At 37.6% G+C, this 16379-nt stretch overlaps 1 protein-coding gene across 1 annotated transcript in view; it reads left to right on the forward strand.

The window, feature by feature from the left end:
* Window positions 1-16379, forward strand: part of LOC129766616 (5-hydroxytryptamine receptor 7-like) — a 133173-nt gene that overhangs the window by 108280 nt on the left and 8514 nt on the right. The window contains exon 2 of the mRNA XM_055767196.1: window positions 7183-7713. Coding sequence (XP_055623171.1) covers window positions 7293-7713 — 421 coding nt within the window. The 5' untranslated portion in view covers window positions 7183-7292. The remainder of the gene's footprint in view (window positions 1-7182; window positions 7714-16379) is intronic.

Raw genomic sequence — 16379 nt, forward strand, 5'->3', positions numbered from 1 at the left:
CGCAATCAAAATATGATCCCGCTCCAACGCATAATTAGTGCGTCGAGACGATTGTGTCATATTCACTCGAAAGACAGTTACTTGAATTCCAATCACCCGAATCCAACAAATACCCAAATGCGACATTCACCCGAATGCAACATTTATCCGAATTTAACATCCACCCGAATGTAGTATTCACAGCTAAATTGAGAGGAAAACGGTGTTGTGTACTTCATTCAATGCTATGAAAAATGTATAAGTTAACTTCCTTTCTTTCCTTCTTCTCTGATTGGAAGTGTAGCCTTTTTATGATCGCGACCCAAATCCTTATCTATGGCTGCATTTATTGTTCGTCAGTTGCATTGTGCCACATGGTGTTATTCATGCTTTAATGTTTATTTGATAGCTAAACATTAACCAGTGGTGTCTGCTTCGCCTCCTGGCGATGTGTGGTTTTGTTGATGTTGTTCGATGTTGAAGTTTCATCTGTGGTGTTGATGATTTATATAGTTTCAATTCTTTATTAATCAAATTATTGATTTTGTATAAATGATATACTTTTAAATTCGATTCAAAACTATATCCAGCCATTTGGATCACGTAGAAGAAAGCTGTCAATTCCAATCAGTCATCATAAAATTTATAGAATGAGATATTGAAATATGATTTGCGCATTCTTTTGCGCAATATGATTTGCGCATCTTTTTCAGTGTATGTCAAAAAGTTGAAGCGTGAACAACATAGTTTTTTGTCATTTCGAATATTTTCGAATTTCGTACCAAAAACAGTGTTTCTGCGAGGAATGTTACTTCATTATTTCAATATGAAGAAAAAAGCTGCGGAAAGTCATCGCATATTGGTGGACGTTTATGGTGACCATGCTCCCAATTGAGCGAACGTGTCAGACGTGGTTTACACGGTTGAAAAGTGGTAATTTTGACATGGAAGACGAAGAACGTTCCGCACCCGCCAAAAAAAGTTTGAAGATGAAGAATTGGAGGCTTTACTCGATCAAGATCCGTCACAAACGCAACAAGAACTTGCAGATTCACTTGAAGTAGCTCAGCAAACCATATCCGATGCGTTTAAAAAGCAATGGGAATGATCCGAAAGATTGAGTGCCGTATGAATTGAAGCCACGAGACGTTCGAACGTCGTTTTTTCACGTGCGAACAACTGCTCCAACGGCATAAAAGAAAGGGTTTTTTTGCATCGGAATAGTTACTAGCGATGAAAAGTGGGTTCATTACGATAATCCTAAACGTCGGGCAACTTATGGATACTCCGGCCATGCATCACCATCGACGGCCGCGCGGAATTTTCACGGCCAGAAGGTTATGCTGTCTATTTGGTGAGGACCAGCTGGGTGTGGTGTACTATGAACTGCTGAAACCGAATGCAACCATTACGGGGGGACCTCTACCGACGACAATTGATGCATTTGAACCGTGCACTGAAGGAAAAACAACCACAATATGAGCAAAGACACGATAAAGTTATTTTGCAGCACGATAATGCTCAGCCGCATGTCGCGAAACCGGCCAAAACATACTTGGAAACGCTGAAATGGGAGGTCCTATCCCATCCGCCGTATTCTTCAGACATTGCTCCGTCCGATTACTACCATTTTCGATCGATGCAACATGGCCTGGTTGATCGGCACTTCTCCAATTTTTATGAAGTCAAAAATTGGATCGATTCGTGGTTAGCCCGACAAACCGGCCGGTTATTTCCGCAGAGGGATCCATGAATTGCCAGAAAGATGGGAAAAAGTTGTGACTAGCGATGGACAATACTTGAAATATAAAATTTCAACCATTTTTTGCAGAATAAAGCATTAATTAAAAAAAAAAAAACAAGAAAACTTACCGGTACTCAAATTAGATAATGGGTTGGAAGGAGAATAAAAGTATTATAACACAGCTAGATTCTAGAGCTGAACAAGGTTGGACTATGAATGATATATTTCAAAACGAAGATTACCGGGCAAACGTAATACATCAGGCAAGCGTATGCCGCCCCACGCACTCTAGCACTCGATAGGGCCTAACTAAAGCATCATCTCCTACGTTTTAAACTAACCGGGCTAGGAGCAAAACGGAAAGAAAAGAAGACGGTATGTTAATTGTGCCTAAACTAATTTCTTAAAATGAATCAGCTAAGTATCTCGCATCATTTTCAAATTTACTCATTACAATTTTTCATTTTACTGCGATTTTTTGTTGTGCTCTCATGTTAGGTTGATCAAATCTTATTTATTATCAGGAGACTCGGCAAAACTCATCACCTGATTTGTCGAAATTTCTCAAACGTTTAAATGTTGCAAATACCCGAATGGGTATTTGCCGCATTCGGGTATTTGTTGAATTCGGGTAAATGTTCATTCAGGTAAATGTTGCATTCGAGTATTTGTTAAATTTTGGAGGATGGTATTCGGGTAATTTTTACACAACTGTCGATACATACACTCTGTCCAACTTCTATAAGTCCACCCTGATTCTATTTCGTTGCAACATAAACAGAATGAATTTCAACAAGATACATTCATACATTGTTGATTGCTTAGAATAAAGTATATTTAACATCAATTTCGTTCGAAAGAGTTGTTTGTTTATTTATTGCGCCTAAATAAAGGGTGTGTCGCATCAAATTGCATCACGAAAAAAACGCTGTAGAAATTCGCCCAGTAGACCGATCGTTTTGAAAATTTTAGACAGTAAAATAAAAACTATTAAACAACTTTTGGCATTTTCTTTTTATTCATACTTCGAGCCCAAGCCCGTATGCTCGCACCTTCCTCTTTACCCCGTCCATAAGGTTCTGTACAACGTCAGGTTGTAGTTTTTTTTGAACAGAAATCCATTTTCTCTTGAAGTCCGCCTCCGATTTGACAACTTTTGGGTTCTTCCGGAGGGCCTGCTTCATAATCGCCCAATATTTCTCTATTGGGCGAAGCTCCGGCGCGTTGGGCGGGTTCATTTGCTTTGGCACGAAGGTGACCCCGTTGGGTTCGTACCACTCCAACACGTCCTTTGAATAGTGGCACGAAGCGAGATCCGGCCAGAAGATGGTCGGGCCCTCGTGCTGCTTCAATAGTGGTAGTAAGCGCTTCTGTAGGCACTCCTTAAGGTAAACCTGCCCGTTTACCGTGCCGGTCATCACGAAGGGGGCGCTCCGCTTTCCGCAAGAGCAGATCGCTTGCCACACCATGTACTTTTTGGCAAACTTGGATAGTTTCTGCTTGCGAATCTCCTCCGGAACGCTGAATTTGTCCTCTGCGGAGAAGAACAACAGGCCCGGCAGCTGACGAAAGTCCACTTTGACGTAGGTTTCGTCGTCCATTACCAGGCAATGCGGCTTCGTCAGCATTTCGGTGTACAGCTTCCGGGCTCGCGTCTTCCCCACCATGTTTTGCCTTTCGTCGCGGTTAGGAGCCTTCTGAACCTTGTATGTACGCAGGCCCTCCCGCTGCTTGGTCCGCTGGACGAATGAACTTGACAAATTCAGCTTATTGGCGACATCCCGGACCGAATTTCTCGGATCACGTCTAAACTGCTTAACTACGCGCTTGTGATCTTTTTCACTGACGGAGCATCCATTTTTGCCGTTCTTCACCTTCCGTTCGATGGTTAGGTTCTCGAAGTATCGTTTTAGTACTCTACTGACCGTGGATTGGACGATTCCCAGCATCTTATCGATGTCCCGATGTGACAACTCCGGATTCTCGAAATGAGTGCGCAGAAATAATTCACGACGCTCTTTTTCGTTCGACGACATCTTTCCAAATTTACGAAAAATTGACAGTGAAGCATGGCCAACGTGATCCATACACTCTTATCTGATTATAAGCGAAAGCTGAAGATATAATTCCTAAAAATTAAATTTCTACAGCGTTTTTTCCGTGATGCAATTTGATGTGACACACCCTTTAGTAGCATTGTTTTGCTGGAATAGGATTTTTTGTGATGATATCCACGCAAAAAACGGTAGGAGAGAAGATTCTAGAACATGTGTGTAATCCTTGAATGATGTGAAAGATATCTTGAGCTTTCCGGTTGCATAGAATCCCGCACAAACCATGCACGAGCCTCCATCCAAATTCAGGGTTGAAAAATACTGTTCCTTTTTCCGTAAATCACGCCATTACCCGTTGAAACCATGAAGACCATCCAAATTGAACTTTTTTTCGTCAGTGAAGATAGCCTATACATTGAAGAACTTTTCATTATGGTATACAGTAAAACCTGTTTTTGTGCAAATTATTTTTGTGCGATTTTTTTGTATGGTTTTCTGATCTTGTGCGGTATATGAAAAGAAACATATTTGACGAAGTTATCGTCTATTTAGTTTTTTTCGATGCATTTCAGTGCGAAAAAAGCATTTTTGCGTCTCAATTATTCACTTCTGAAATCATTCCCTTCCTCCCATCAAATGCTCTAAGTTGTTCTAAGTGTTTGCATGACATGCTTTCAACAGCAACACGTTTCGACATGCAACTAAAAGCACAAAACAGCCACGTGCAACCGAAAAGGCAAATTGTCCCGTCGCAAAGCAGGGAAACAAAAGGAAAATGAACGGTGAATGGCGTGAATTTGAGTTATTTTCTTGAAGGAAACTTTTTTTATGCGGTCCCTACCTACCGCACAAAAAAAGTTTTTTTTTTCCAAAATGTGTACCGAACACGATCTCACGCCTTCCGATGTGAGATGGTGTTAGATGAGGAGCTTTAACCTTTTAAACCCTCTTTACGTGAAGATTTTTTGCCAAAATTTGACGAATTGTCACCCGAGTAGTAGAGAAGTTGAAATATTGCTTTATTTGCATAAACGATTTTGAGGTATTCGAAGCTGTACTAACTATTTCCCGCTTATCCCGGTCAGAGAGCTTCGATTTACGTGGAGCTCTCTCCTTCTTATAGTATCCTTGAGGATTCGCCAAATAATTGAGCACTACTGGATGGGATCCCCCTATCCGACGAGCAATTTCTCTGATATCAACATTTTCTTGGTGAAATGCATCGATTTGTCTTTGTTCTCTCTCCGTGAGCACTTTTCCCTTCGGCATTTTCAAGATTGATTGATTAAAACAACTACAACAACGGAAAATGTTACTGGTCTTATAGAAACTTGACAGTTGAAAAAAGTCACAGGAGGGTTGTGTCCGAGACACGACCGCGTAGTTGACGTAGGATTCCGTTAGGCTATCTGTTGATTTTGGATATGTTTAAAGAATAACAGAAAAGGTAATTTTCTTTTATAATTTTTACTTTCAACTCAATGCGAATTTTAATTAGACTAACAACACCTAATATTATGTCTAGATCATATGGGAAACCACTTTTTCGAATATTTCTTCACATTACCAATATTCTCGCCGCATGAAATTTTCTTGGGTGAAAATGAACATAACAAAACAGACAGCTTATCCCGAACGGGAACGGGAACATATCTTGGTTTTTATTTATAAAAATTGAAATAAATCGTTTCGTATATCGAGTCTTTTTTAAAACAATTGCTACCATGTTAGAGGCGAATGAACTGAAAAGTTTAGAACCTCTTAAAAACAAAGAAGCGAAGGAGCTAACATGTACAATTTTACACTTACACTTGTGCTAATTTTTTCACAATACACGATCGGTCATTGATATGAAATTTCACGAAGCAACCAACATTAAAGTTGCAAATTTATATTTTATTTGCTAGAATTATTCGTATCGGTCGCCTTACTTGCAATATAAAAATGCCCCTAACTTACATATATTTGCAATACCGATTTCCCCCGTGCACCTTGGTTTTGATGTCTTTGTTAGGGAACACATTTCGGTGGGAACAAAAGCTCCCCATACTTTCATGTATTTGCATTGTCGATTCCCTCCAGGCAGCTTGTTTTTTATGTCTCTGTTAGGAAACACATTTCGGTAGGAACAAAAGTTCCCCATACCATCTTGTATTTGTAATGCCGATTTCCCCCAGGCAGCTTGGTTCTGATGTCTCTGTTAGGGAATCGCCGCATGTGTCGTCAATTTCGACCAATCAGAAGTGGAGATTTCCGTTAGTATAAGCGTTGAGATTTTTCATTTATTCGATAGTTAGTTTCATGACATATATTATTTTATTCAATATAAAAAATTGTTATGGAGTGCCGAAATCGATTGACGCAAAAAATTCATCAATCCATCATGAAATGACTGAGCAATAAGCGTTTGAAATAGGACAATTTTCACGATGTTTTCACGACCCCAATATGTTCCCGAAAGACGTAATCCTACGTCAAAACGAAAACATTCGTTTACGCTCAGCGCTTGTATACACACAAATTAATATCATGCAGTGTATGGTGGTCACCAATACTTACACATTAGAATATAAATTGAATCATTACCTGGTCTTATAGAAGTTGGACAGAGTATAGGTGTAACTTATTCATATTTCCGAAACTCAAATTAGCGCTTCGTGGGGCCCGTTCTTACAGCATTGTAGACATAAAAATGAAATCGCTGTGTGAACTGAGAGCAATTCCTGAATACAGCTATGAAAAATATTTGATTGTTCGTTGGAAAAAGTGTCTTGCTTCCGAAGGGCCCTCTTTTGAAAGCGATAACATAAATTTAGATGATAAAAAAACATTTTCTTTAAAAACACAAATTCACTGTATATATTTGACAGAAGGTATCAACCATCTTCATCTTCAGCGATCCTTTTCAGGACCATCAACCAGCTAAGGGTAGTCTTACATCCACCTTGCGGTTAAATCATAGATATAACCCGCCTCTAGTTTTCGACAATTCTAAAACCCTTATTTTCAACTGGGTTTGCAGGAACTATGAAACTATAAGTCACGAGTACATGGGGAATATCATAAGGCAACCATACCACCACCACCAACATCACGGTACCTGTTGAGGACTTTCCATTACATCGTCCGAAAGAGGAATCCCCGCAGTAACTCATTAAAATAGTCATTCCACCATTCCATCACACTAACCACAGTAATAATGTCGAATAGCTTGTTACACTATCATCCTATCTGGTGGCTACGAAACACGCACCACGCAACCTTATTTAGGTTGCAATATATATTGAGTTGCGCAGAAATTATTCGATTTATTCCAAAATAACAATTCTGATGTCAACTCATAGGCATCCTTGCAGTTTTACGTGAGGACTCCAAGTAAATCTAATTCTATCCTATTTCCCGCAGGTGCAGAGAATGATTAGCGTCATCGCCCAAGCTCTTCCGCTAAGATCGATATGTGCCATTGAGGTGTAAATCATAATCGGAACCAGCGCACATGGAATAATTGTTTAATTATGGCAAACGCAAATAGCTCCGCCGCCACCCCCACCACAACGGCTTCAATTACGATTAATTACACCGCCTCGTTCACCAGCGTGTATCGGGAGATTTACGTCAATCTGCAAATCGTGAATGGGGATCTGCTCAATTTCAGCGAGCGTTTCGTCGTGGATAGCGCCAACGGAAGCGGCAGCAGCGGCAGTGTTGGCAAGGACTGTGCCAAGATTTGTCTTACGTGGGAGAAAATGCTACTAGTGGTGCTGTTCTGTGCCCTGATCATCATCACGGTGATTGGCAACACCCTGGTCATCCTATCAGTGGCCACCACCAGACGGCTGCGAACCGTCACAAATTGCTTCGTGATGAGTCTGGCCGTGGCCGATTGGCTGGTGGGGATATTCGTCATGCCACCCGCTGTAATCCTGTTTGTCGTTGGTGAGTCAATAATCTCGAGCTATGCATAAGTACTCATTTTCCGGAAAAGAAATTAACGTTCAAGCTGCTTAGTCACCGCGTTCAATTGTTTTTTTATGAATTATACGTTGACAAAAAGACACTCTTCAGTTTGAAGTGAGTGTTCTCATATTATTTGTCGGAGTAAACAAACCCATTCATTTTCTCCTTAGGATTTTCCTCTCGGTTCTTGTACGCTAAAGTGGGAACCGTTTCGGGCCATCGATTGTAGTCATTTATCAATCGAACAAAAGTTGGGTGGGGAAGGTACGTATAAAAAAGGAGCAACAACACGAGCCGACCATTTGGCGGTCGACTTTTTCCTCCATATCTCATTTACATGAACCACTGACGACAGTTTTTCAAGACCCAAAGTTCTTTTTTTCTGTCCGCCTGTGAGCCTCGGCAAAGCGACAGATATGTCATCGCATGTAATTTCTCGTCACCGCTGTTAAGCCTACTCGAGCGACATAAGCATACACATACAAAATTTAGTCCACAGCTTCGCTCTGATAAATGACTGTGAATTTTCCGGCGCTGAATAGTAGAAGAAGAGAAAATAAACGTTCAGATTCAGACATTGATAGATGTGCTTCGATTAACATATATGCTAATGGGTATCAACAGAACTCTCTGCCGGGAAGTATCGCACACAAACTTTCGACGTGTTTTGTGCACATAAAATCCGTTCAGATTTTGCATGACGATTGTAGTTCCGGTAGATCTGCCACCCATGATTGCACAGTTGACGTAACCACCAAAACTATAACCTATGGGGAAACGATTTGTTTTTTGTTTTGACGTAGGACTACGTCTTTCATTTCTGTACCGGGGTGTATGTTCAAAGTTTCGAAAACGAGAGAGTGACGCTGGACTGCAAGGTTTTGAACGTTAGTACCTCTTTACCGGCTGAATGGAGTGGTATAATAATCACTTCATCCAAAAGATAAAATGTCAACGAATTATATGATTGTCACTTATTGGTCCAAAAAATCGTTTCAATAGCTTGAAAATTGCTTTGAAAACAATCTATTGAAATCATAACAATCTAGCTCATTGATGATGATTGGTGATCGCAATGTGTTCCCGAACATGGACGCAAAATCTAGGCACCTGCGGACAACCGCAAAGCTTGAATACTTTCACTCGCATCAGTTTCTGTTCTGCTTTCGCATGGAACAGTCATGAAAACTTGCAACATCACGTTAAAAACGAAATGAATTTTATGCAAGGTTATGTAGACTTTATTACGTTCTCACCGTGAAATGGCGCCCTCAGTTTCTATTCTGCGTATGGAGTAACCATGAAAAATCTCGTGTTATTCTCACGAATACAAAAATGCATCATGTATCAAACATCTTCAGTTGCTTTTACAAGGCCACTCAAATTCCATAGGTTCGTTTCGGGACCACCAACAAATTCGAAAGAGTTGAATTTTATGTTAATAACAATTCCATACTTCAGTCATTCATTCATGCATTAAGAATTGATTCAGATGCAATTTCAAATAAATGATTACCAAGCCAACGGTAGTCCTACGTATACCTTGCGGTTATATCACAGATATAACCCACTTCTTGTTTTTTCACTTAAATCATTGTAGTCAATACTTGTGAAAAATAAAATAAAGTTTATGATCGGATTTTATTTTTATTATTATCACTTTGAAGTTTCAAATGCTGCAATTTTACAAGATAAAGAACGAAACTGCTTTTTCTAGTAGTGCAATAAATAGGAACTAGAATAGGATTAAGTATGATTACATCAAAACAAAACCAAATGCAACCATTTACGTAGGGAAGGACGGGGGAAGACGTTCACCCGGGCAAAGATGGCCACTCTTTAGATTATTGAAACAATCAACTATTGGACAGTTATAATACATTATTTTAGTCTATTGCATTACCCTCAATAATGTACACCCATTTTGGCGTGTGTATGGGTGAAACGTTATGACAAAACAACAAAAATCAACTTTTCAGATGGCGACGAGCCCCGATTTATCATTTCGCTCGCCAGAAATTTAATGTTTTAGTTGTGAATATGCACTTGTCTCGTGATACCAATGTTATAATAGTAAACATACAAGACTGTTAAGTGTGTTTATATAGAAAACGGTATGTTTTTTAAGCATTTCATAGAATCATTGAGGTACATTCACTTGACTCATAGGGGAGAACGGGGTAAGACGGCCACCCTAAGCATATAGTACAATTAAACACAATGCATACAAAATTGAGGCATTTCATTATGTCAGCATCGATCTTTAGGATGGTTTCCGCAATCTCGTTGACTTCGATAAGTTTTTCTTTTTATTTCATAATGTTATATGATAAATTAAAAAAAGGTATGAAAAATTATAGGAGGTTGTGTCCACGACACGACCACATTGTTGACGTAGAACTACGCTGTAGTTTAATTCAAGTCACTTGTTTATAACTGCGAATATTATTTTCTAATGCTACGAAATTTAAGAAATAACCATTCTACCTGTTTCGTCGTTCTGAAATATTTTTTTTTGTGGAATCATTTGACGGTTATTGTTTGATGATTCGTTCTTGTCCTCGCAGAACAATACATGCTCGAGATAAGCGCAGTTATCATCCTTAGTGGAGAAAGTTTTGCTACTGGTAAGCGAAACCAAATCACACACAAAATCAAAGAACGACATTTACTTTCTTGGTGACTAAATGAACGAAATAAACCCTTTCTGTTTATCTCAACAACCTCGAAAAGAGTAGCACTTCTTCATTATGAACAAGATTAGCGCAAATGCAATCCTAAAGGGCGAACACGAAATTATTGCGACACATTCAACAGAGCATAACTTTTTTACCATTGGGTAAAAATCAACCAAATTTTGCACACTTTCTCATTGATGTGTTTTTCGATTCAACGAAAATGGAGGTGAACCAACGCGAGTCGAGAGAACAAATTCTTTTCAAACACCTGGAATTTCCTGACCTGTCGCACCGGCAGTTGGGAAGAATGTTGAACATTCACCATTCAACCGTCTTCAGAGTGTTGAAGCGGTTCCAGGAGCGGTTGACGTTGGACCACGACAAAGGAGCTGGAAGAAAACCGGGACTAAAACTCGGGCACGGAAGCTCTACGAGAAGATGCTGACAAAGTATGGCTGCTCTGTGATGGACGACGAAACGTATATAAAAGTCGATTTTAAGCAAATTCCGAGGTTGGAGTTTTTCACCGGCAAGAGCAAGTTCGATGTGGACGACAAATTGAGGAAGAAGAAAAAGTCGAAGTTCGCCTCCAAATATCTCGTTTGGCAGTCCATCTGCTCTTGCAGACTGAGGAGTGAGCCTTTCGTGACAAAGGGCACAGTAAATGGCGAGATCTACAAATTTGAGTGCCTCGAGGAGCGCCTTTTGCCGTTCTTGTAGCAGCACGACGAAGCTCCGCTATTTTGGCCAGATTTGGCATCATGCCACTATTCTAGAAGTGTCCTGGAGTGGTATGAGGCCAATTCTGTCCATTTTTTTTCCAAAGGACATGAACCCGCCAAACTGTCCGGAGCTGCGCCCGGTGGAGCAGTACTGGACAATAATGAAGCGGGAACTTCGGAAGAGCAAGAAGACAGTCAAAGACGAGAAGGACATGTTAAGAAAATGGAAAAAAAAATTAGAAACTGATAACGGATGACACTGTAAAGACTTTGATGGAGGGCATCAAGCGAAAATGCGTTCAATTTTACACTCAAGGCTCCATCGATTAACTGTTCTTTTGATTTTTGAAGTAAATATATGTATAAAACAACCCTAAAATTTTGGTTTGATTCTGAACATTATAAGAAAATTGGCATGACATTTTCGGTGTCGCAATAATCTCGTGTTCGCCCTTTATTTGAAGGGAGTTTTGCAACTGGCACGCGAACCCAAATAAATAATTAACTTACTACAACTTATTGAATAACTTGGAATTCTCCAAATATTTTTTTTTTGGTGCACAACCTTAACGCCTGCTTTACAAAAGCGTCAGTTCAATGCATTGATGCAATGTCAAAGGCACCAACGAAGCCTTTATGATGACGGACAACAAACAATGTCAACTGCTTGGAAAAAGGCTGAATATTTGCCTCAGCAGAGATTTATTACTAATACCCTAGCGCAAATATTTCCCTCCCGCGATCTACCCTCCTTGTTCCCACGTTCGGATCGACATGTTCACCCGCAACATCGCAATACGTTAAAACGCACGTACGCACACAAATATCCATATATCGATGGCTTGAAACAATTAAATATACACACACTTGTATCCGTTTTGCGCTCTTCTCAACAGCAGCCCTTTTTGTCAATATTGCCAGTCTAGACTAGCTTAGCTGTCATCCTTTGTGGAGAGAGTTTTACTACCGTCATGCAAAACCAAATCACAGACAAAATTCCAGAACATTTATTTTCTTGGTGAACTGACGATAGCCTAGCTTGATGATTCCCCATACAATTGTGTAGCTCAGAACCTCAATATAATGGCGTCAGTTTGATGCAATGATTGCAATGCTAGAGACAGTAATTTGGTCGCGTTCACAGCTCAATCCGAAACTAAGACATGTGAGACTTTAAACATCTTCAGTTCATTCGTCTCAAACCTTCAAAAAGGCCCTTGTAAAACTTTACTTTTTCCTCATATTACTCCTCCACCCCCATTGCCTTGAGAAAGGCATTCGATCCCTCATCGTCCAGCTCGTTTTCATGAATTTTAACCATTTACACACCATGGGATTGTAATGTATAGCATATCAAACAAATCTTAAGGAATTTCTGGTTCGTTTGGTATGTAAATCGCCAAAATCCGTTTGCGGCCAAAATAGTTATTAATTTTCACTTTATTTCATAAAAACGTGACCTGTTTTCTGATTTGACACCCTTAATGAAAGACGTAGTTCTACGTCAAAAAGCTCCGGGGAACCTGAAATGGTTTAATGGCCTGCGTTGTTTTGTAGAATCATTTCGAGAAGTGACGATTCTCTCTTGCCTTTGCGAGAACAATACACTAATTGGTCATATGTCGCAATTTATTTCTTCATATCAATGCACGCATTGCACTGAGTATTTAACGAAAGGCATCTTCCGGGCATCGCCATTCAACAAGCATCAAACACGCGTCTAACAGATGCACACAGTTGGCTCTCGGTCAAAACCGTCAACAAAGATAGGAGCTTATTGCATCAGAACAGAGCCGATGCGCACGAGAGCAAACACGAATGGTAACTAAAACTATCGAAGGTGTGCTATTCACATGTACAGGAAATGAACAAGTTCTAAGATTCGTGCAACGAAAACAAGCAACACACAAAGCCAAACACTGATGGTCAGAAGCGACCTATAATCATTTACACTCTTCTCTTTTATTGCCCGCTTTGCCATGGCTCGGATGGTTGTGTTAATTGCAATGCCAGATGCACTTCATGTGAAATCAGTGTCTTAGAATATCAAAAAAAATTTACGAGTAACGAATATGATTTTATTTCAGTGTACCGTTCTGAATCATATTTCGGACAACATCGTATTTCGGACACTTTGTTTTAATATCTTGAAATGCTTAATGCACTGATGATATAACTATCAAATTAATATCACAATTGCTTCTTTAGAGTAATCCCTTGGTTCCGCTATCATTTCACATGAGAACTACAATCTTACAACACTACTCATTATCGCTTGTGTTTGACGTTTCCTTAGCGTGAGCACATAGAATTTACCCGTTCATAAATATTTGAATTTCTCCCGTGTTTCATCAGTTCTCATCATTGTTAACAGTTTACTGTGATTGCTTGGTAAGTGTTTCGCTGTTGACTATAAAATATAATCAAGTGTAATGTAATTGTCGTCCAAAAAATTACAAAATAAAGTGCCCGAAATTTGAATTCAATCCGGCGAGCGGTCAATGTCAAAATGGAGGCTCAATAGTGTGTCATGTTGTGAATGGAATAGTGATGCGTTTTCGTTCATAACTTCAAATCCATGGTGGAACTCGCTGAAAAGTCAAAAATCAGTTCAACAGAGGGTTTGCATTTTGTATTCATAAAGCGGAAGTTGAATAAAATAATCAAATCACGAGTGGCGCACGTCCACCAAACCCGCATGTTTGAACAAATATTGGAAGCGGCGAAGAAATGAGCTTCTTTTCACAGCCTTCAATGTTTGCAATGAATTGAACAACATTCTGGGTTAGGCCCATAGTTTTTTCATGGGACACATTCATAGGATATTATGTATTCTAGGGCACTGAAATCCTTTTTGAATTTTGAGCTCGAAATAAACCATCTGAAGTAATGTAAACATACAATATCAGCAATTCCAAATAAAATCGACAAGTGACAAAACATGAGTATTTTTAATTCGAATGAAAGTGTGTATTCCGTTTGGGTTAGAGGAAATATGAGTTTTCCACAGCAATTGGGAATTTTTTGACTCAAGCGTAACTTTTGAAAAGGGCGTATCGATTTGAGTAAGAGAAATCTTTGATAATTTATATCTCAAAAACTATGAGTCGTACCGAAATAGTGTCTTAGAAAGAGTTATAGAGTATTGATGGTTGAATATGAAAAAAGTGTACACTGAGAAAAAAAATAGTACTCATTTTTTTATTTACAAAATAAAAATTCAATTTGCAATATCCAAAATACATATTTTTTAATTTTTTCATACAAAATAGAAGTCATACATAAAATTTAAAAAATGGGCCCAAGATGGTAAAACTATTTTTGAAGAACTTTGTAGAACATCGAATTTTTAGGAATTTTCGAAACTTCGAATTTTTGTATGTTAACAATCATTTTTAGCCACAAATTATGAATCCTGATGTGATTTAAAACAAAAAAAGTTATCATCAATCCTCTTCTAAATGTAGCCATTCTAGAAATATTAAAAAAAATATTTCTAATTTATTGTTTTTTTTATAGTAAATAATCCCTTTTAATATGTTTGTCGTGTTATACCGTCATGTTCATGAAATTTTATGAATTTGCTTATAATTTCCAGTAACTTTTCCGAATACATCATTATGGTTCATTTTTTGACTCAAGTGTAACTTTTGAAAAGGTAGTCTCGATTTTAATAAGAGAAATCTTTGATAATTTATATCTCAAAAAATATGAACCGTACCGAAATAGTGTGTTAGAAAGAAATATAGAGTATTGTTGGCTTAATTTAAAAAAAATATACACTGAGAAGAAAAATTAGTACTCTTTTTTTTGTTTACAAAATAAAATTTTAATTTGCGTTATCAAAAAAATATGTATTTTTTTATATTTTTTTCAATTTTTTTCATATAAAATAGAAGTCATGTATAAAATTTAAAAAATGGGCCCAAGATGGTAAAACTATTTTTGACGATATAGAATTTTTAGGAATTTTCGAAACTTCTAATTTTAGTGTGTTAGAAATTATTTTTAGCCACAAATTATGAATTCTGATGTGATTGAAAACAATAAAGGTTATTTTCAATCTCCTTCCAAATGTAGTCATTCTAGAGATATAAAAAAAAATATTTGTAATTTATTGTATTTTTAATAGTAAATAGGCTCTTTAAATATGTTTGTCGTGTTATACCATCATGTTCATGAGATTTTATGAATTCGCTTATAATTTCCAACAACTTTTCCAACTACATCGTTATGGTAAAGACATATGTTTAGGAGTTACGTTACGAAACATTCGAAGACATGTGGGTTAATACAAAACGTAGCGAAACTTAAAAATCTTTTTTTATCTTAATACAAACTTCAATCAATCTAAAAAATTGTTGGAAATTTTAAGCGAATTCATAAAATTTCATGAACATGGCGGTATAACACGACAAACATATTAAAAGAGATAATTTACTGTAAAAAGATTATAAATTAGAAATATTTTTTTAAATATCTCGAGAATGGTTGCATTTAGAAGGAGATTGATAATAACCTTTTTCGTTTTAAATCACATCAGAATTCATAATTTGTGGCTAAGAATGATTGCTAACATACAAAAATTCGAAGTTTCGAAAATTCCTAAAAATTTGTTGTAGTTTTTCATGACTCCACAAATTGCGTCAAAAATAGTTTTACCATCTTGGGCCCATTTTTTAAATTTTCTACATGACTTCTATTTTATATGAGAAAATTGAAAAAAATATAAAAAAATACATATTTTTTTATATCGCAAATTAAAATTTTATTTTGTACTTAAAAAAAGAGTTCTAATTTTTCTTCTCTGTGTATTTTTTTTTCAAATTAAGCCAACAATACTCTATAACTCTTTCTAACACACTATTGCGGTACGACTCATATTTTTTGAGATATAAATTATCAATTCTCTTACTAAAATCGAGACTACCTTTTGAAAAGTTACACTTGAGTCAAAAAATGAACCATAATGATGTATTCGGAAAAGTTGTTGGAAATTATAAGCAAATTCACAAAAGTTCATGAACATGACGGTATAACACGACAAACATATTAAAAGGGATAATTTACTATTAAAAAAAAAAACAATAAATTAGAAACATTTTTTTAAATATCTCGAGAATGGTTGTATTTAGAAGGAGATTGATAATAACCTTTTTTGTCTTAAATAACATCAGGATTCATAATTTGTGATTAAAAATGAATGCTAACATACAAAAAATCGAAGTTTCGAAAATTCCTAAAT

This window comes from Toxorhynchites rutilus, chromosome 1, assembly GCF_029784135.1.
Source record: "Toxorhynchites rutilus septentrionalis strain SRP chromosome 1, ASM2978413v1, whole genome shotgun sequence".
In the NCBI taxonomy this organism is placed as follows: domain Eukaryota; kingdom Metazoa; phylum Arthropoda; class Insecta; order Diptera; family Culicidae; genus Toxorhynchites; species Toxorhynchites rutilus.